The sequence below is a fragment of the Cornus florida genome, unplaced genomic scaffold (genome assembly GCF_030987335.1).
Source record: "Cornus florida cultivar Cherokee Brave unplaced genomic scaffold, ASM3098733v1 CherokeeBrave_3.0.0_Hap2_Chr05, whole genome shotgun sequence".
NCBI classification, from domain to species: Eukaryota; Viridiplantae; Streptophyta; class Magnoliopsida; order Cornales; family Cornaceae; genus Cornus; species Cornus florida.
The window spans coordinates 102,204,197-102,227,408 of record NW_026775575.1 but is presented as its reverse complement, the minus strand read 5'-3'; the positions used below and the strand labels follow the sequence as shown (position 1 = coordinate 102,227,408).

The 23,212-nt window shown below is 33.6% G+C and overlaps 1 protein-coding gene across 1 annotated transcript; it reads left to right on the top strand.

Annotated features, from left to right (window-relative positions):
* Positions 1-13,974: 13,974 nt before the first annotated feature.
* On the top strand, positions 13,975-21,985 carry LOC132308056 (external alternative NAD(P)H-ubiquinone oxidoreductase B1, mitochondrial-like). Its single transcript, XM_059806013.1, has 10 exons — positions 13,975-14,143; positions 16,163-16,439; positions 16,854-17,060; positions 17,296-17,546; positions 18,628-18,847; positions 19,077-19,181; positions 19,903-20,166; positions 20,282-20,403; positions 21,403-21,522; positions 21,607-21,985. Exons 1-10 carry the CDS (start codon positions 14,064-14,066, stop codon positions 21,692-21,694), a joined length of 1,734 nt encoding a protein of 577 aa, XP_059661996.1. The 5' UTR covers positions 13,975-14,063; the 3' UTR covers positions 21,695-21,985.
* The last annotated feature ends 1,227 nt before the right edge of the window (positions 21,986-23,212 follow it).

Here is a 23,212-nt window from a genome sequence, read left to right as displayed (position 1 = left end):
TTTTTAAATTTTAAGCAATATGGTCCTCAAAAGATCAAAATCATAGCTAACATCAATCTCAAATCTCAATCATACATTTAAAGCTCAAATCTTAAGTAGAATGCAACAAGACACCTTACCCCTAAAATTAAACCGCACATTGTCCTCAATGTGCAATGAGAACAATGGAAAAAAAAGTGGAAGGAGTATAGCGTGGTGGTGTAGACATGAAGCCCGGTCATGATCCAATTCGAAAGACGTCTCCCCCAAACTTGGAATCAACAACCTACTTGAATAACCATGCTAACAAATTCACATCAAATATCAAATGGGATAAGAATAATCAAATCAAGCATTCTAAGGCAATGTAACACATGATGCAAGAGAGATATAAGATCAAGCCCTAACTAAAGCATAAAGTATGCATGACTACACATAAGGGCACAATGATGAATATTTTTATATTTTTCATTTAATGAAAACAAGTATATACAAAATGCAAGAAAAACAAAGAATAAAATGCATGAACAAAATATAAAAAGAAAATTAAATAAGGCAAAATGTAATGAAAGAATATGTTCAATGTAAGAAATGAAAAACAATATGTGCAATGCAAGAAATGAAAAGGAACATGTACAATGCAAAAAAAATGGAAAGAATATGTACGATGCAAGTATATACAAAATTTTCTTACTTTTTGTTTTTCATTTTTTTTTTTTAATATATATGTGAAAACATGCAAAGAAAAATGAAAAATGTAAGAAATATGCAAAATGGGTGCTAAGTTTAACGTCTTCAACAAAACGGAATGCTTCTTTGAAAAATCGTCTCATTTTTTTTATTTTTTATTTTTTTAGACAAAACAAATATGTACACAAATAAAAATAAAAAGGCAAGTAAATAAAAATGTAAGAAAATAAGGAATGTAAAGATTTTTTTTTTTTTTTTTGATAAGTTAGAAGAATTAAAAATTAAAGTTAAACAAAATATTTTTGGATTTTTGGAAATAAGATAAAATGAAATAAAATAAAATAAAAGAAAAATGTTTTTTTGGGATTTGATTTTTTTTTTTTAATTTTAAATATTTGAAAAAAAAATAAAAATAAAGCTTGGAAATAAAAGTAAAAATGAAAATAAAATAAAAATCTTTTTGGAATTTTTGAAAATAAAATAAAATTAACAAAAATATTTTTGTGTTTTTAACAAATTTCCAAAACTTCTTTTTTTTTTTTTTTGTTTTTTGTTTTTTTAGTCAAGAGAGAGAGGTAACTAAATGAAATAAAATAAAATAAAAAAATAAAATAAAATAAAAATAGAAATAGGAAAAAGTCAAAAAGTGAAAGGGTCAAAGGGGCAAAGTTGTGATCGATCGAAGATGAAGTTCGATTGATCGAACATAGCTGTGATCGATCCGAGATGAAATTCGATCGATCGAACATGTAAAATTTTGGAGATCCCGAGAGCATGCATTTTCAGAATTGAAACATGTCCAAAATTTTTCTAAGTGTTGAAGCTCGAGATCGATCGAACTATAAAGTTGGATCGATTGAATGTTCTTTGATCGATCAAAATTGTAGTTGGATCGATCGAACAGTGAAAATCCTGGAGATCCCGAGAGCATGCACTTTCAAAATTGATGAAAGCTCAAAATTTTTTCTAAGTGTTGGGACTCAAGTGGAGTTCGATCGATTGAATCCATAGTTGGATCGATCGAAGAACAAGTCGAGCGATCGAAGGTGCTCTTGTGATCGATCGAACTGGCACCAAATGCCTAATTTTGAACTGAAAGTGCAGAAAATCCTATGCTAAGCCCCAATGATGGTAACAAGAATGAAAATTTGAAAAATAGATGGAAGAATGTACACAAGAATGAAAAATAAAAAGAAATGAGGGAGGAATAGAGTTGTGAAACTCTACGAATACTAGTGTTTAACGTCTCTAGCAAGACGTTAGGTCAACTCACTAATCAAATGAATCAAAAACTAGATATGAAACATCCTTGTTGACCCTCTTTTCACTTTTCTCATTTAATGTCCCACTTATGACAATAAAATCACCCTCCAAAAGAATGACTTGAAAAGAAATAAAAGAGATGATATTGTTCCTTTCATCCACGGTCTTGAAAACAAAATCAATCATGGTTAGGCTTGCCTCTTTGCTATGTTCTTGAAACACATTCAAATGATCATCCATATTGATAATTGGTGAGGCATTGTTTTTCAAAGACTCATTTGGATTAATAAGAAACACCCTCTCTTCATCCCTCTTCTCCTCCTCATAAATTACCATTTCCTCACCTTCTAAGTAAGCTAAGGAGTCCATTAGAGAGTTTATTTCATTTTTAGAGCTTTTAAAGTCAAAACCACAATTTTTATACATTTCCAAAAGACACTCCTCAAGAGGGTCATTAGAGATAATAGAAGGAAGGCCCTCTTCAACAAGTTCTTCCTCCTTCTCTCCTACCTCAAGTGTGGTCAACATCTCCTCACTCTCTAGAATAGCCATCTCCGAGATAAAATCATAATCAAAACAAGGAAAGTCCTCATTAATCATGTTATGTTCTATTGGATTAGCCACTAACTCACTTGCCACTTCCTCCTCTATACAAGATAGAGTGCTAGGCATTAGCTCACTTGTTTCATTCTCCTCACTCTCATCATCCTCATCTATATACATTGAAGTTCTTGCCATTTTTTCATTTGCCTCTTCCTCCTCCTCTTGATGAGAAAGAGTACTTGCAATTTGCTCAACTTGAGTTTCTAAGTTGGCTAAAGTTTGAGAATGAGAATTAATAAATGAAGTGTGTGAAATATGCACATCAAGTAAAGCTAACACTTTTTCTTCAAATCAGGGTGAGTACTTAGAAGGTGGTGGAATTGATTCATCATAAAATGGTGGTGGAGGGTAATAGTCATAAGAATGATTAAATGAGTGATCAAGTCCATAATAAGATGATGCATGAAATGAATTGGACTCAATCTCATAAGGATTAAAATGTGATGGAGGAGCATAAGGTGAAGGGATGTAATTCCCCCCAAAACTTGGATCAAACAATTCATCCATTTACAATTAAAACCCAAATGCAAGAAAAAATTGGCCTCAACAAGGGCCTATGCTTGGACAAAAATTTAGCAATAAAATGAGCCTCAACAAGGGCTATCACAAGCATACAAAGAAGTGAAACAATTAAAATACAAGAGTGCCAAGAATTGCTCACAATGGTCCTTTAGCACTTCAACTCCAAATTTAGTTTTTAAGCTCCAATGATTGTTTTAAGTTCCAAAGTTCGCCTTCCTTGTAGTCAAGTACCTAATTGAACAAATAATAATGAGAATCAAGAGAAAAGAATATACAATGGAAAATAAAATAAAAATAGAAGTAATCTAGTGAACACTATTGTCTAGTTTAATTCCAACAAAACCGTTAATCCCCGGCAATGGCACCAAAATCTGACGAGGTCGCTTGTAAACGCCAAACTAAATGTAGTGAATGTGTGGTTCAAGAAAAGCCTTTTATGTCAAATTTAAATTTATAAAAACTACTACCAACACTACTACTAACGTAGCAAGAGTGAGTAGGGATCGTCCCAAGGGATTATACGTGTTGGAATTTCAACTTCGACTCTAGCGTACCAAATGATTGCAAAAGAGAATTGGGTATGTTGATTACTTCTAGAAAAGAATTAATTAAAATGCAATTAAAATAAAGGGAAAATTACATATAAATGGAGTCAAAGTTCCATATTTACTTAGAGGCTGAGTCAAAGTTCCATATTTCTCTAAAATGAATTGCTGAGGTGGCACATGGTTTTAAACTGTTTAGAAATTGTGGTGCCTAAAATACCCTTCCGCGAAGGTACTACTTTTTCTTCGAAGGTACTACTTTTTTGAACTGAAGGTACTACTTTTTTGAACTGAAGGTACTACTTTTTGGCGTCCAGGTACCATGTTTTTTAAACACCCGCGAAGGTACTACTTTTTCTCCGAAGGTACTACTTTTTTGAACTGAAGGTACTACTTTTTTGAACTGAAGGTACTACTTTTTTGTTAGGGAAGGGCATTTTAGGCACCACAATTTTCTAAACAGTAAAAAACCATGTGCCACCTCAGCAATCCATTTTAGAGAAATATGGAACTTTGACTCAGTCTCTAAGTAAATATGAAACTTTGACTCCATTTATATGTAATTTTCCCTAAAATAAAACTAAGTAGAAATAGGGATTTAAGAGATGAGAAGAGCGGACTTAGGGTGTTGGAATCACCACTAAGCTCATGTAATTAACCACTTGTTTTCCATTAACGGGGAATACATTGTTGTGAACAAAATTGGTTCGACTAGCAAAGGTGACTCAACAAGTGTATAACGTTTAAACAACATGTGAAAGGCTACAATATATCTATTGGAAGAGGAATATATTGTCTAGACAACATGTGAAGAGAACAAAATATCAAATCAAGTCATTAATCCTTCATTAAGCTCAAAATTCCATTACACCACAATATTAGAGCATATGCTTCTTGCATTAAAAAACATGGAATATCAAAGAACAAGCATGAATTGTCTCCCCATCTAACACTACACTACAACTACACTACTAGCATGAAAATAAACTAAAGGAGAGGCACAATCCATCAAGGAATAAGTATGAACCATTAAGAGGTATAACAAGAGCATTCCATTAAGCACTAATGTCTAGCCATCATTAGATTCTCAATCAACCACACATAGACATGCAATTAATATAGAAAAACTAGTGTAGAGATCAATTCCCCAAATAATCACACATAAGACAACATGTAATTAAAATAGAGAATCAATGGAAGAATTAACCCATATGAATCATGTGAGACATAATTCCTAATTTAATCACACATAGACATGTAAATAAACTAGAGAATTAATAGGAATAATTAGACCATGGAAATCATAGAAATATACCAAGATTCATGAAATTCACAAGGCTAGAACACTAATCACAACAATATATATAAAAATCCCCAAAAATATAAATACAAGGGTTTAGATTACATAAGACTTAGGGCTCATCCAAGCCCTAAGTGTAGATCTAGTCAATCATGGAGGAGGTGGATATAGTCATGGAATCAAGCTCCAAACATGGCTCCATCTTCTTCTTCTTCTTTGAAGCTCTAGAGATGGAGATATAGTGGATTTAGAGATGTGTTCTTGGGATGTGCCTCCACTTCTCTCTTTTCTTCTAACCCTAATCTTTAACTTTTCTAGAGAGAGAAATAAAAATTACAATGTAGAAAATAAAAATGATAAAAAGCCTAAAGAATCCTCTTTTACAAATGGGTTGCTTCCCTTTATATAGAAGGTCCTTTTCTTAGTCACTAAGTCTAGAATATATGCCCAAAAATATCTAATCCTGCAACTTTTTGGTAGGTGAACTTTTGGGCGAGCACGGAAAAAGTGACAGCTTGCTGCCAGCATGTCCAGTTCGATCGATCCAATTTATTTTCGATCGATCCAACTTTTTCGATCGATCCAACTTATTTTTCGATCGATCCAACTTTTCTGATCGATCCAACTTTTCTGATCGATTCAACTTTTTCTACGATCCATCCAACTTTTCAGCTTTTCAGTATCAGCTTCTTTTTGCTCCAAATCAGCCTCTTTTTGCTCCGGATCATCGCTAAGATTTAGTTTGACTCCAAAAAGGCCTTAAGAACTCATTTTTAGCCCATTTTAACGTTATTGACCTGAAATAGACAAAAACACAAATAAGTACTAAAACGGGTAAATAAGATAGATAAATGTCCTAAAATACTCAAGCTTAAGGGGTTTAAATGTGTACTTTTCAGCACTTATCACTATTTGCTAGTCTCCAAAACAAAAAGTAAAATTTCAAAAATCATCATTCTCACCAACCAAAACTCTAGACGGACCTGTGTTTAACAACTTGGTCTGCAATCCTGGCAATGCGTGCCCATTCTATTGCCTTATTGTGATTTGCTTCCCATCTTTTTGATTTGAGTCATTCTAGTTCGCCTTAACCAGATGCATCAATCTTCGAGATCGATTTAGGTTCAGACACACTATCTTTGAGATCGATCTAGATTCAGACACACTATCCAGGCTTCTTCCAATAATTTGTCTCTCTTTCTTCTAACAATCAAACTATCCATTTTTCCAGATTACTTGGTCTCATCCTTCATGGAATAATCCATTTGGATCTTAAACCCATTTGAAAATCCAATATTTTTTTATAGGAGTTTTTGAAGGTATTGGTGGATGAATTTTTGAAACATGTATTTGCAACTCAAGATTTCTTCTAATGGTTTGAAACTCCATTGGCAGGCAACAAAGGATGAACCCAACATGATGAAACATTTGAAGTCCTTAAATACACATTATGAAAACAACAAAAAAACGGAGGGTTTAAACTTAAAGCCCTTAAAAAAACACACACACATTTAATAAGATCAAGGACGTGTTTTAGTGGAATTAGGGTTTTCAAAGTGGTTGAAGGGAATGATTTGAAGTGGAGTCTAGAAGTGTAACCAATAATATTGTTTTAATACCACAGAGAACATGTGTTTTAATGAATTTAAAAATTTTAACATGTTAAGAAATTAAAAAAAAAAAAAAAAAATGACTTACACTTTTAGAATAGAAAATTTTAAAAATAAAAGGATAAAAAAAATGCCATTAATAACCAATGAAATAATAATTGTGTTAGAAAAAATTTAGTACATTTTTAATTAAAGCAAAAAAAAAAAAAAAAAAATCCAAACTAAATAGAAGTGAACAATTAACTGTAGATATAGATACAAAATTGTTAACAATTATAATAATCTGGTGTCTTTTAGTGTGATTAATTTGGTACTTTTTAGAATTCCAAACAAAATTCAAATTAACAATTATAATAATTGTTAGTAAAACAAATTTAATGTAACACATTTAATAAGATTGAGGACGTGTTTTAGTGGAATTAGGGTTTTCAAGGTGGTTGAAGGGAATGATTTGAAGTGGGGTTCGAAAATGTAATCGATAATATTGTTTTAATAGCACAGAGAACGTGTGTTTTAATGAATTTAAAAATTATAACATGAAATAATAAAAAAATGACTTTTACACTTTTAGAATAGAAAATTTTAAAAATAAAAGGATAAAAAAACATGCCATCAATTGTGTTAGAAAAAATTTAGTACACTTTTAGTTAAAGTAAAAAAAAAAAAATTCCAAACTAAATAAAAGTTAAAAATTAAGTGTAGATATAGGTACAAAATTGTTAACAATTATAATAATCTGGTGTTTTTTAGTGTGATTAATTTGGTACTTTTTAGAATTCCAAACAGAATTCGAATTAAAAATTATAATAATTGTTAGTAAACAAATTTAATGTAAAGTAGTTAATGAAAATTATTTTATATTTTTTAAAAATATAAATTTTCTTAGAATAGTATAGATATAGATAGATGAATATAGATACAAAATTGTTAACAATTATAATAATCTGGTGTCTTTTAGTGTGATTAATTTGGTACTTTTTAGAATTTCAAACATAATTCGATTTAAAAATTATAATAATTGTTAGTAAAACAAATGTAATGTAAAATATTTAATGAAACTTATTTTATATTTTTTTAAAAATCTAAAATTGTTAAGAAATTTGTTACACTTTTAGAATAGTATAGATATATTAGACAGGCAAGAATGGTACTGAGGGGCCTTTGGAAAATAAATTAATAATGCATATTATGATTGGTAGGCCCTTCTTGCACACGAAGGATATGTTATGGTCTCATTCATATTAGGTGAGAATTAGGTTTGATAGAAATTGTAGTTTTGCACATGGATAATTCATGCTTTGTTGGGATTTTTTTTTTGGGAAACTACACATAAGTAGAGTTAGGAATCCAAAATAACAAAATGGTCTATTTTAAAAGTCTATAGATTTAAACAAAATAATTACAAATACATCAAGAACTACTGTTAAAGTCCCAAATACCCTTTTAGTAATCTGACTTACTTTTATGGTTGTCAGAATAGGAGTTTACGAGAATAAGAGAAAAATAATGACAAGAAAAAAAAATAGGCACACACACAAATGAGACAAAAATTTACGTGGTTCGGCTATGCCTACATCCACGGGGAGAAGACAGAACAATATTTCACTATAGAAATAAAGAGATGCAAGGCAAAGTGGCTCACATCCAAAACTCAATTACACCCAAACTCTCTCACCCACTAACTGATATTACAAACTCACTCAATTGATTTTGGATGCTTCAACACCATGGAGGGCAAGGCTATTTATAGCCAAAATGGGACACCAAAATGAGGCTACTTGGTGATCATTCAAAAGACTTGCTGGGCATACATTCTTGGAGGCTAAGAATAAAGCTTGATGAACACATATACTTGGAGGCCAAGAAGATGATGTCATGGGTGATGCAAGCCTCAAATTGAGTCACATGTTCAACAAATCTCCACCTTGGTGAAAATTCAAATGAGCCACTGTATCTCTGCAAAATAAACTATCTTCTCTACAAAACAAATTAATTAAGAATTTTAGTTAAGTTTGAGTCATCCTCAAACTTAACTCTCGGGTTCTCATTCTTCAACCCATGCATGTCTTGCGCAGTCATAAGCATACCTCCAGTATTTGTGTCAAACTCTAAATGCTTTCCAAAAGCAATCTCAGAAATTCAAAGTTTGACATCTCCTTCAGCAACCTTCTCCAACCGCCCACAAAACACCTGCTGGTAATGAAAAGTCATCATCTCACCCTTGTGAAGAACAGGACGTCCTTGACTTTTCCTCGCATCTCTGTTGTGACCAACTACTTGCCTCCCACGCATCTTAATGGCACTCGAATGGATTATTTCATTGCCACAAAGATTATTGCAAGTCAATATCACACCTGTCCTCATGGGTCTGCTTTCCTGTAAGGACTGCTGCAATTTTGGTTGCCATCTGACAATGGATGTCATTCTCCCACCACGTTGTGTAGTCCCCTCACAACCCTTTTGAGAACTAGGATTGTAACTCCTCTTTCGAACACTTCTTTTGCCAAGACTTGAATGCAGATTTCTGCTAACTGTAGAAGACCCTGAAGAAGCTCCACCTGTTACTGTATTCCCTTGGAGAAGATATAAAATTTTCACCTTAGTGCCCTGTAGCACCACAAGAGAATCCATCACAACCATTATTGCTCCACCTTCTGTTACAACCTTGTAACCTTTGGAGTTTAGCACACTTACTGAAATAAGATTCATCTTCAAATCCGCGCACATCTGACAATGTTCTTACCAACCCATTGTGCGTCTTGATCTAGACTATTCCAATTCCTAAAATTTTGAAAGCTTTCCTGCCCGCCGTCAAAATCGAACCACCTTTCACCTCTTTATAGGAAAGAATCCTACTGGGACATACATGAACGGAACAACAAGAATCAAGAATCCAACTATCGTTAAATGACATACCTGAACACAAGGTTGTCACGAGAACATAATCGTCACTTTCCGAATCACTCGTTATACCAGTTGCCACAGAAGCTGCTTCTTGAACCTTCTCTTTGCCATTTCCATTCTATGCCTTTAGTTTGGGACAGTGCTTGATGATATGCCCTATCTCGTGACAGTAGTAACATTCCATATTTTTATGAGATCTATATTTGCCCCTACTACCAGAACCCTTTGTCTCACTTTTGCCTATTTCAAATAGACCCTCGGCCTATTCATCTTCAATATTCATAGACACCTTTTTCCTCAACTCCTGAGAGTTCAATGAGGATTTAATATCCTCCATACTAATAGTGTCTTTTTCCATAGAGCAATGTGGTAACAAAATGCTCATAGGAAGGAGGCAAAGAATACAACAAAATAAGGGCTTGATCCTCGTCATCAATTTTAATATCAGTATTTTTCAAATCCATAATAATAGAATTGAAATTATCAATATGCTCCTTAAGAGGCATACCTTCCTTCATACGAAGGGTGTAGAGTTTCTGTTTTAGGTAAAGTCTGTTGGTGAGAGATTTCGTCATATACAGACTCTTCAATTTCAGCCACAATTTTGCCGTCGTGTCTTCATCAATAACTTCACGCAGCACCTCATCAGCTAGATTCAGAATAATTGCACTACGCGCCTTTAAATCGACCTCATCTTTGTCTTCATCAGACATAGTTGTTGGCAACTTGTCCTTCCCGAACAACACATTCTTTAGACCTTGCTGAGTCAGCAGGGCCCGCATCTTAATGCGCCAAAGACTGAAGCTAATTTTGCCATCAAATTTCTCAATCTCATATTTGGTCTACATCTCAAAAAACTCCTTAAAAAATTACTCGGTGAATAGTATCGTATTTGTGAACAGTATCCGAATAATATCTATGAACAGTATCGTATGTGTGAATAGTATTTGTACACACGAACCTGAGCTCTGATACCAGTTTGTTATGAAAAAAGGATCGAATATGAGTTTATGAGAACAAGAGAAATATAATGACAAGGAAAAAAAATAGGCACACACACAAACGAAACAAGAATTTATGTGGTTCGGTTATGCCTATATCCATGGGAATAAGACAGAATAATATTTCATTATAGAAATAAAGAGATACAAGGCAAAGTGGCTCACACCCAAAACTCAATTACACCCAAACTCTCTCACCCACTAACTGATATTACAAACTCACTCAATTAATTTGGGATGCTTCAACACCATGGAGGGCAAGGCTATTTATAGCCAAAATGGGACACCAAAATGAGGCTACTTGGTGACCACTCAAAAGACTTGCTGGGCACACATTCTTGGAGGCCAAGAATAAAGCTTGATGAACACATATACTTGGAGGCCAATAAGATGATGTCTTGGGTGATGCAAGCCTCAAATTGAGCCACATGTTCAACACACACACACACACACACACACACACACACACACACACATATATTAGACATGTAAGAATGGTACTAAGGGGCCTTTGGAAAATAAATTAATAATGCATATTATGATCGGTAGGCCCTTCTTGCACACGAAGGATATGTTATGGCCTCATTCATATTAGGTGAGAATTAGGTTTGATGGAAATTGTAGTTTTGCACATGGTTAATACATGCTTTGTTGGGATTTTTTTTTGGGGAAACTACACATAAGTAGAGTTAGGAGTTCAAAATAACAAAATCGTCTATTTTAAAAGTCTATAGATTTAAACAAAATAATTACAAATGCATCAAAAATTATTGTTAAAGTCCCAAATACCCTCTTCGTAATCTGACTTACTTTTTTGGTTGTCAGAAATATGCCTCTTTTAAGTGTTGCTTGTTTCCTTCTTTAATCAAATTGATTAATTATCAATATATATATATGTATATATATATATATATATATGTATGTATGTATGTATATATATGTATGTATGTATGTATATATATGTATGTATGTATGTATGTATATCAAATATATATTTTCCCTAATTATCTTTTCAAATTGATTTCATGTATATTTTTAGTGAGATCAAATTTACAAGATTATATAATAAAATAAAATAATCGTACAAATAGAAAACCTATATTATTTTGCGAATAACACAACGGGTATCACATGATTCCAACAAAATAATGTAGCAAGTACTAATATTTCATTCTCAAGACAATGGTTATCTTTATTATAAAATTAAGAAAAGAATTGAAAGAGTATTGCCTGCAACAATAAGTCATATGCCTTATATCATAAAATCTTATTACAATTTTTATGTTTCAAAAAGTGTTTTGTGTCTTTAATTAGACTTTTACACCATAACATTGGTACTGTTTATTGGTAGGTTTATCTTGGTAAGTTTATTTTATTTTGCTTTTTTTTATTTTATTTTATTCCATAATTTCGTAAGTTTGGACTCACTACAAATTATGCATGACATCACTTTGAAAAGATAATTGAAAACTTTCTTATATATATTGAAAATTAAGCAAGGAAACAACAACTCAACAACAAAAAAACAAGTTACATTACAAAGAGGGTATTTGCGACTTTAATAATAATTCTTGATGCATTTATAATTATTTTGTTTAAATCGATCAAATTAAAAAATATATTTTTAAAATAGATCATTTTGTTATTTAGAACTTCTAACTCAACTTATACATAATTTTTCCATTTGTTTTAGTGGGGCGAAAACTTTGGGTAAAAGAAGAAGAAGTTTAGTGGGGCCAACAGGGTCAACAATTTGTGAACTGTCTAATTTTGAGCAAGACTAATGCATCATTTCTAGGTGTTACATGGCAAGACACACTTTATAGTTTTTTACAACACACCTTTTCTTGTTTGTATAAGAGTTGAGCAGGGGAGTTATTGTCACATTTGAAACATGCTTAATTATGCTCGGTGCTTGTCCCAGAGGTCCCACTTGGTTAATGGGGTACAATGGGGTTCTGTAATGTGGCCCAATTCCATTTACACACCTCGAACTTCTTCTTAAGTGGTGGAACCTTTTGGATAAGTTACATGCGATAAAATGTTAAACATTTATTATATTGACCATTCATAAATCCATTGTCAAGAGTGACTTATTGTTTAATAAAAAAAAGAGAGACTTATTGCGTAAAAAGTTAGTACTCTGTAATACTTTTATATTATAATAACTTATTATATTACATTTTATATAAAATAGGAATTTTTTTTATCATTTTATAAAATTTAGTGAAAAGAAAATACAATGAAGTCCTCCAAACCTGAAGAGAGGTAATGTAATCCATTCTTTATATATATTGACAATCGTTCACCTCGACTAATCCCACTAGTGATGTCCTCCAAACAAGAGGAGAGGATAATGTAATTTATTCTTTATATATATAGCATTGACAATATAAATTATAAAGTAATTCCTTATAATTTATACCCATCCATTTATACCTAATTATTCTTTCATTCAGATTCGATACGGGACAAATTTTCCTTTGCAATATTCTCCTTCGCCCGAACTCGCAAAGCCCTCATTGAGGTCGGGCCACCCTGCATACTTGGTTACCTTCTGAACTGGACACTTGGAGTGGTACCGGATCAAGGTTTAAGTCTGATTCTGATACCAACTATAACAGGTGAACACTTATCTATTTATTTAAAAACTTAAATTATTGGACAATGTTATATACTCACCTATTTATACTTAGTCACTCTCGTTTGAATTCGCATAACAAATCTCCCCTTTTAACCCCTATCCATTCAAAACATGTGAAACATGTGGTACCTTGTACAGTATTAGATAGGACAATATTCATCCATCATTTTTATATTGCTTTAATTCATTAAATATTTGCATCACCTTCATTATATTATTTAAACAAAAAACATAGCAGATTTGCAAATTACTTTATATTATCCATTAAAATGTTATGGTCATTTGGATGTAAGAGAAAAGTTGCTTCTACATACCATAAAGGAAATTTAGGATGTTTTGCTAAATTTGATAGTTTTGTTTTATATATTTTCAATATTAATTTCTTTTTTTTTTTCTTTTAAGTGATATAAATAATCATTAATAATATTTGCAAATATTATTCTTTGATATAGACATAAGTGAGACAAGTTTCTTGCAAATATTATGTATTTGAACTGGCACAAAATATATTATATAAGTATTATTATTAATTTTTTATAACTTATTTTGGGAACAACAGAATTGACATTGAATAACTCAATTGATTTTGAACCCGCACGCAATGATTTTTAAAAATTTGTTACACTGAAGTTAAATGACATTTAATTTTTATACTGAACATTGATAATCATACAAACTCAAAAATTACACTACATAGAACGTACTTATTATTGGCCATAAACAAATAATAAAAAAAATAAAGGCAGGCCTTTGTTCGAAATACTACGTAGTTATTAATTATAAATATCTCCCGCCGTTATATCCGATTAAACAGTTCTAACACTGCAGAGTCTGTAGACCCCACAGTATAATTAAAAACAAAAAGGGGAAAAACTTTTTACAGCCCTTTATCTTCTTAAACCAAAAAGTATACAGAGATTTCACACCCTACCCACAGTCACAAACTAAGCACTTCTCAGACTTTCTCTCCCTGTCATCAGAACTCTCGGCTACGTAACACAGATGAAGGTTTTCTCATACTTCAAAAGAGCCATCCATGGCCGCCCTGCTTACTCTGGCCTTCTGGCTATCTTCACTCTCAGGTTTGCTGGTTCCCCCCTTCAGTTTCATTTCATATCTTGCATCATTTACTAACCCCACATTTGATTTCACTTTCATTTTGCTTTTACTTACAGATTTTTGTGTTCTATTTTTATTTTATATTCTTGTTTGGAACACCCATTTTTGCTTTTGCGGTTTGAAATTCCTGAATATGATGATTGTTTTGTTTCTGTTTGAGTAATTTCCACTGCATTGTTGTTCCATGTTGATCTATCTCTGTAATGGTTAAAGAACATTCTATTTTGACGTGCTTATGAAATTGAGTAATGATCTTCATTCAACATGACATGAAATTTTCTTAAAAACTACTCCGTAATTAATTTGATAATTTTTCTTTAGGAGCAAGATATTATTAGGGCTCTAGACTTTAGAACAAGGAAGCGATCATATGATCCACCATGAGAAGTTGATCCAACTCATATTTTTCATATCTAGATGACTGAAATATCGATTAAGCCGATTCATTGTAAAATTAGGCTCCTGGTTGAAGTGATTGAGAAAAGCACATGACTGATATGTGTATGAGTCTTTACATAGAGCCCGAAAGCAGAAAATGATTCATCTAGCAGACTCAGAATAGTAGGGACTAGGGCTTGTTGGGTTGAGTTATATAAAAATATATGCTACTTCATGGCCCAATTGCAATGTGCAAATTCCTGGCAAGTGACAATTGACGGTAACATATATCATGACACACTGGTTCACTGAGAAGTTAGTTGATTTTATGACAATGGATCTTTATAAAATATTTCAGGACATAATCCATTAATAAGAATTTAGTTAACACTGAAAGAAAATGAAAACCTGCTATCATTAATCTACTATCGAAATTCATGATTAAATTTATGTGGTTTTATTTGTTGTAGTTAATTGTGCTCTCTTTACATTATAACTCCTCTGGTGTCTTTATAATCAAGAAGTTTCTTGAACTTGACAAGTCTGGCAAATGGTGGGAAAATTTCATAAACTCATTTCCTAAAAAATTAGTCAAGTGTGCAACCACTCTTCTGTTGGGGCAGTGAGAATGTGATAAGAATTATGTGATTTCTACACTATATTATGGCTGGTTAAAAGAGAAGAAATTCGAAAACCAATTTCCTATCTTGTAAAGTATATAGGAGACCAAGGCTCAGAGGTGACATATGACACTTCACTAATGTCACCACTTACCAGATTCTCCCCAGAATTAGTTGAATAACTGTACAATGGAGGCTACAAACCGATTATAATTGTTATAGGAGTAATTTAAACTCATGCTCTTGAATGATGCTATAGCGACACATGTCCTTGAGAATTTCAAAAACAATAACTTACTTTTCCATTCATCCCTGAATGACATGATGAGGTCTCCTTGTCCAAAAATGAGGAGTGAAGCTTTGATATATGAGGAAAAGATGTTGCCCTTGTATAAGTAATACTAATTAGTTCAACACTCAAGAGAGGACCTTCATATGTTGGTAGAGAATCCATTTTCTGTCAATACGCTGGTTATTCTATACTCAAAGCTTCCTCCTTGAGATAATAATGGCTTGATTGGATGGCCAAAGTCTTACATGATAAATTTTGTCACAACAATTTTTTCTCTTCTCACGTATCTTTGGAAGGAGGGCAAATATATTAGGTTTACCTTGTAAGCATGTTTCATAACTATTTAATTGACTCACTTAACAAAAAATGATAGGTGATAGCATTATGGGATGAATGACAAGATAGAGTGCATGTTTGTGGCGCTAGTCCATTCCCTCTAATTCCCTGAAAATCAGTGTCCCCCTGATTAACAATGTGACCGTGTGACCTTTCTCTTCGATAGTTCATCATTCTCGTGTGACCATTCCATAGAATGTGATAAACTAGGTTCTTCCACTAGGTTTGCCATTAACATGGAAGATCTCTTAGCTTATTGATTTCCTCTCCTCGCTTTACCATATTTCCTGCTTTTGAGTTTGTTCCTGTCTTCACTAGTAGATTGTATTTCGTAACTATTATGTTGATTATTGCAGTAGCGGAGGTTTCGTGGCATACTCAGAATCACAGTCAGACAGAGGCAGACAGAGTGTTGAGCTTAATGAAACGGAACCCAAGAAGAAGAGGGTGGTGGTGCTTGGAACAGGATGGGCTGGTACAAGTTTTCTAAAGGACTTGGATGTTTCATCATATGATGTTCAGGTGGTTTCCCCTTGTAATTATTTCGCATTTACACCATTGTTGCCTAGCGTCACATGTGGAACAGTTGAGGCACGAAGTATTGTAGAGCCAGTTCGGAATATAATAAAGAAGGTAAATGTGACTTTATATATTGGATACTTGCAACAGTTCTTGTGTTGAACAAACTGGTATATGAAATTTATATTTATTTGTTCTCGTCATTGGTCATTAGTCATGTTGTCTTGATATACTTCACAAGGAAGATGAAAACAAATTGACTTTACAGAAATTTTGGTGTCTTTCTACTGCATGTTGTCTGAAAGGATATTCTCATACGCCCTTAATGCTCACTCTCTACTGGTATCACATTGTTTATATTTTGTTTACAATGACTATTTTTATGGCTCTGTGGTTATTGCAAATTTTTTGTCCTAGGGTTTCCTTGACGGCTTGACCTTGCTCTATGGAAATTCAAATTATATTTTCACTTTATTAAAAAAAAAAAAAATGTTGTTAATATGTTTCCCTTTTTTCTTCAATTGACAGAGAAACGGAGAAATTCAATTTTGGGAAGCAGACTGTCTCAAGATTGATGCAGCAAACAAAAAAGTTTTATGCCGGTCTAATCTAGATGAAAAATTAGCTGGAACTAATGAGTTTCTTCTAGAATATGACTATTTAATTATTGCAGTAGGAGCTCAAGTAAACACTTTCAACACCTCTGGCGTCTTGGAACATTGCCATTTTCTGAAGGTAGAGTCTTCCATGTTTCAATTAGAATGAGAATACAGCATTTGAACATTTATATTATGTTACAGGGTGGGTGCTTATATTATAGATTATAGCTAGACTCCTTGGATGACTTGTGCATCTTGAAAATTGATAATTTGATCAGCATTTTCTGTTAAGGCAATAATATGAATAAAATTCTATTAGCATTCCTTTCTTAATTGTTTTGTCAGAAAAGAAGCTAAGACATCTCATGCAGGAAGTAGAGGATGCTCAAAAGATCCGCAAGGGCATAATAGATTGCTTTGAAAAGGCTGTCCTTCCAGGCTTGAGTGAAGAAGAGAGGAGGACAAATCTCCATTTTGTAATTGTGGGAGGGGGTCCAACCGGTGTGGAATTTGCTGCAGAGCTGCATGACTTTCTCAACGAAGATTTAGTCAAGTTATATCCTACAGTTAAAGATCTAGTAAAAATTTCATTGATCCAATCTGGAGATCATATCCTGAACACGTAAAGATTTAGCTTCTCTAATTTATTTGTACATTTCTTTTTAAACATATTTTAATGTAGTATCATGGCATCTTTCTAAAAATAATATTTCACTTTTTGCTTGTTCCAAATGTGGTTTTAGTGAAATTTTCAGTCCATAACTTTTGTAAAATATTTTGAGGTTTTCTTATATGTCATGATCCCAAACCCATATTCTAGCTTTATGGGATGTCAGTTTTTATTTATTTACTTTGGTAAGGGTCAGTTTTTTATTTCTGTGTGCACTTTAAAGTACTGTTTTTCTTTTTCTGGCCAATTGTACTTTTGGCCTTTTCTTTTGCCTTGTGTTTAACTAGATATGAACTTAGATGATGTGGAATGACAAAATCAGCAGCCAACCAAAGGACAGGGTTGATGGTTTCTTGAGTACCTTCTGTAATCTAGTATACCTATTCTCATCGCAATTCATATTTTCTTAATTCAATGTTTTAGGCTTAAGAAATCATACCATCTTAACTGTCTAGAGATTGTTTCTCTTGGAAAAACATGTGACATCATAGGTCATCATTCTTTCCTCAAAGCCTAAATTTCTGTCCTATTTGGCCTTCTTGAATATATAGCGGCTGCACTTAAACAAATCACTCTCTGAGAGGATGTTAGTTGACTTTTGTTACACATTACCAAACCATTTTTGTCAACCTTCTTGTTTTTTTGTTTTTTGTTTTTTTATCTACAGTTGGTGCTCACTGTGGCTTCTCATCTTCAGCTATCAGGTCATTGATCTAGTCTTTCCTGTTGTCATCTTAACATCCTCACTCTGCTATGCTCATCTTTGGACTTGTTGTTCCTTAGCTGCCAAACATTCTTTACCATAAGTAAAGATGTGCATTGATATCAACAAAAATTAAATAAGAGGGAGTTTGCTACCCTTTATTGGACTTCGGTACTTAACCAGGAAGAGAGAGAAAGAGAGAGAGAGAGAGATACTTCAGTGCATGTAACTCCTTTTACATCATACTTTCTCCAACCTGCAAGTCTGTAAGTGCAAAGGCGAGATCATGACTGGAAAACTCAGACGATCTTGTATTTCATGTCTCTGTAGATTCGATGAAAGGATTAGTTCATTTGCTGAGCAGAAATTTCAAAGAGATGGTATTGACATTTTAATAGGATGTCGGGTTGTCAGTATTTCTGATAAACTGATCAACATGAAGATTAAATCAACTGGAGAGGTTTCCTCAATACCCCATGGGATGGTGGTGTGGTCGACTGGCATTGGGACCCGTCCAGTTGTGAGGGACTTGATGGAACAAATTGGCCAGGTTTGTTGCATTATAAACCCTTAAATTTAATAGGCTGCACAATTTTAAATCAGTGATCGCTGCTTGCTTAATAAACAGTAATCATTTTGCAATGTACACGAACTTGCAAATTTTATGACACACTCTTTACTTACTTAGAATTAATTGAAGATTTACAACAACTGAATTTTGTATGCTTAATCAGTTATAATTAGGTATTCTTGCAATTTTTATGACACTCTTTACACAGGGTCATAGACGTGTTCTTGCAACTGATGAATGGTTGAGAGTAAAGGGCTGTGATGATGTGTATGCCCTTGGTGATTGTGCCACTATAGATCAACGTAAAATCATGGTATGTAAGCCTTTATCCTGTTTATTCCTTTTGGTTATTTAAAGGTGGTGGTAGATCTATTCAAAATGTAGTTTCAAATAACCACAGATTCAGCCAACCTTTTCTGGATTACAGCGGTGATACCTAGTTCAATGCAGGTAATTTGATTGAGGTGGGGGTGAGTTGGGCTGGTTGGCACCAAGCTGTCTTGTCTTTGTAAACTTCTAGAGACCACCTACATGCTTTTTTGAACTATGCATTGTCACTTCACTTATGGGGGTAGTGGTTAGGATATGTTACAAAATGACTGTGTGGTGCTTTCTACCATTCCACCCCCCTTACCATTTTTAAAAAGTTCTATTGTTAATACACTGGATAGAATTGTTTAACATCAAAATTTCTCAAAAATATTACTTAACAGGACAGCCAATATTTATATATTTCTTACTAATTTTGATAGAGCCAAAAAGGGGAAAAAAAAAATAGCATATCTCATAAAACACAGAAAATGATAATAATAGCAGTAGTGGTAATTAATTATGAGTGGTGGTTCTAAATCCTGTCACGAAACCCCATCTCAGAGCATATTTTGCACATTCAACCCTGTGACATCTTTAAAATTTTATAATTTTTAATTGTTTTTATTAGTTACATTGTTTTTGTGAAATTTTTTTATGTAGTGCTGCATTTGGATGAATTCTTTTTCAATATTATATGCAGTTCAATTCATTCTGTTTTGTAGGAAGATATCTTGAACATATTTAAGGCTGCTGATATAGACAACTCTGGCACCCTAACTATTGAAGAATTTAAAAATGTAATTGAAGACATCCTCATAAGGTACCCCCAAGTGGAACACTATCTAAAAAGCCAGCATCTGTCGGATGTGACAGATCTTTTGAAGGCGTTGAAGGGAAATGATAGAGATGGAGTGGATATCGAAGGTTTTAAAGCAGCCCTTTGTCATGTGGATTCGCAGTTGAAGAGTTTTCCAGCAACTGCTCAGGTACTCGTCTTTCATTCTCTTAGAAGATCTAAAATTCCATAATGTTCTATGGCTTTCTGCTGCCAAGAAGAATGTATCAACAACTACTGTAAGTGGTGATATTTTGGAATTTTAGGTTGCTGCACAACAAGGTGCATATCTTTCCAGGTGCTTTAACCGTAGGAAGCAGTGTGCAAGTAATCCAGAAGGTCCTCTCCATTTCAGAGGTTCTGGGCGTCATCAGTTTCGACCCTTCCGGTATACCATACTATTTGCAGCGTTCATCCTTTTATAAGCATTCATTGTTTCCTATTCCATCTTTAAAAATCTTATATTTTATAGTTATACCAAAAAATAAATATAGTACATACTTCAGTTGATAAATTATTGGTGGATAATTTGTATGTTGTTTACATATTAGTTTTATAGTACTGTTATTTTCAGGCAAAATGCAAAAAACCTCCCGAAACTATCAACTTTTGGCAACTTACTTCCATGTACTTCTAGTTTGGCAACAAATTTTCTTGAACTTGCTGAAGAATTTCCAATCTACCCCCCTCTCATAACGAATCTGATCATCTCGATCGAGGTTAAAGTATTCAATTGGTGTAAATAGGGTTTGGAACTAGGGCATCAGCTCTTCAGGGGATGGAATTTCAACTTCAAAACTTATAAATTGTAGCAATTCCATCTGTGATTCCAAATTTAAATAGAGCACCGTAAACTATTCCGAGAACATTTTAGTCGAAATAAAAAGGTAAATAGGAATTTTTTAACTCATTTGTCGAGTGAAGTAGACATGATGTCTCTTTCAGCAAACTGCAGGGTAGGAATGCAAATCTTTGAGTAATTTCAGGGGCTCTTTTTGCATTTTACCCTTTTTTTAATGTCCCAATCTTTTTGTAGGAGTGTAATAGATCATTGCAGTGGCACATCTAGTGAAGCTTTTATTGTAATTATCTAGCAAAATTATAAGATTCGAATCAATAAGTTTTCCATATGTAAGTTTGTTTTCAGCAGATTTGCCTTTCGGTTTTCCTGCATTACTATTGCATATCAAAGCATGCCAGCTGATATTAAATGGCACTCTGCACTTAAGACCGTGCATGCCATCGACAATCATGTGCTGCAAGGACAATAGTATAACAATTCCTATTAATAACTTGGTGCACACAATGGAAAATTGTTTGAGTTCCTCTTCACATTTCCTTTTCCCTTTGATAACCCATGGACCTGCCGATAACTTTTGATGACTAGGTACAAGCATTTGGGGCAGTTTGCTCCCTTGGGTGGCGAGCAGGCAGCAGCAGAACTGCCAGGAGACTGGGTTTCCTTGGGACACAGCACACAGTGGCTATGGTATTCTGTATATGCAAGGTGATCATTTGATTTCCTGTAGAGCATGAAATTTTTGTTCCAATAAGTGAATCTAATTCAGTTGAATCACTTTTTTACATTCAGCAAGCAAGTAAGCTGGCGCACAAGGATGTTAGTGGTGTCTGATTGGACAAGGCGATTCATTTTCGGGAGAGATTCAAGTCGTATTTGAGGCAAAAACTTGGTGAACTATATAGTTTATCATGAGACATACAGATTCTCCAATTGCACCTTCCAAGTCCTGATGTATTTTTTCATCCCCTCTTTCTCTCTATGGATGTGTACATTATGAATCTATGATATATGGTGGTTGTGGAAGCTGGTGGCACATGCTGCTACCACTGCTGTTACAAAATTACTACTATATTTCGGATTATTACTAATGAACTGAATGTTTAATTGTTTATGGTGCTAGCGACACAATTGCTGAAATTAAAGGATTGTGATGCTTTATTTCAAAGTATTGTGGTTAGTATTGTGAACTTTTTATTATTTTCAATGCAGAGAGCTTCTCGGTGCTTGCTCTTGTTGATTGGGCTACTTCGTTAGTAATAGCCACAGAGACTGTGAATTGAAAAATAGATTTAAATAATGTAAATCTTCAATCTTCTAGTTAACAACTAAAACTTGAAAATTAAAATTTTAAGATACGAAGATCCGAGTTTTACTTGATCCTGTGTCCATCCGTGCGGGGGACACTTCACTCCCACCATTTTGAATCTTCATGAACTAGACCACCAAAACCTAAATTTGGAATTTTCTCCGTCTTCAATAATTTGAGACAATTTATACACACTACCCTAGTTAAATTTCCATGTTGAGGGCAATCAATCAAGGAACCATAAAAGGGCACACTTCTTTATAGAGTAGGTGATTGCATGAATTAAGGACTTATTTACCCATATTTATTCACACGGCTAAACTAGTTTAGGATTGATTTTGACTCAGAATGATGATGATGAACGATGGTGATTGCGCGTTGCCACTAAACAGGCAGATTTACTACCACTCCTAGGTTGTTCACGAGCATATTCTGATCTAATGTGGATTGAACGAGAATTAAGTTAGAATATACTTGTAAACCATATTAGCCAGATGTTTCGATAGTTCAGTGAATTAGTGCTTTCGGTGAATTGTAGAGTGCCAAATTTTGCAATAAACCGGCCTGTTCAGTGGCGCGTACAGTTCAATTAGGATTGAATGGAAGCCCGTGATGAGTTTGATTAGGATTGAATGGAAGCCCGTGATGAGTTTGATCGAACAAATAAGGAATGGGAACATCATGAACTCCCTTCAATTGTTCCATTGAGAGTTGGTCAAACCAATCATCCCACGCAGGGTACTTAAGCCTTCTCATTCTTCCATGTAAACAGGAATGGAGCGAGTTAAGGCGGGCACGTGCCGCCTGAGCATGCCAAATCAACAAATGAAGAAAGAAATTTACTCAACTACATTTTGTTTTAACATATGTACGAATATCACTCTATATGATATACTTTATACAATTTATTATGAGCAATATTTTTCTTCCACTTTCCTCCAATTGGAGTCCATCTACCTTTTTCTTTTAAAGAAAATGACAAGAATGACCTTGAATTCATTAATGCACAATTTATAATGTCATAATTACCCTTTATACAACTTTTACTTTTTTTACCTTCTTTACTATTTTTTCCCTTTCTTTTTGTTT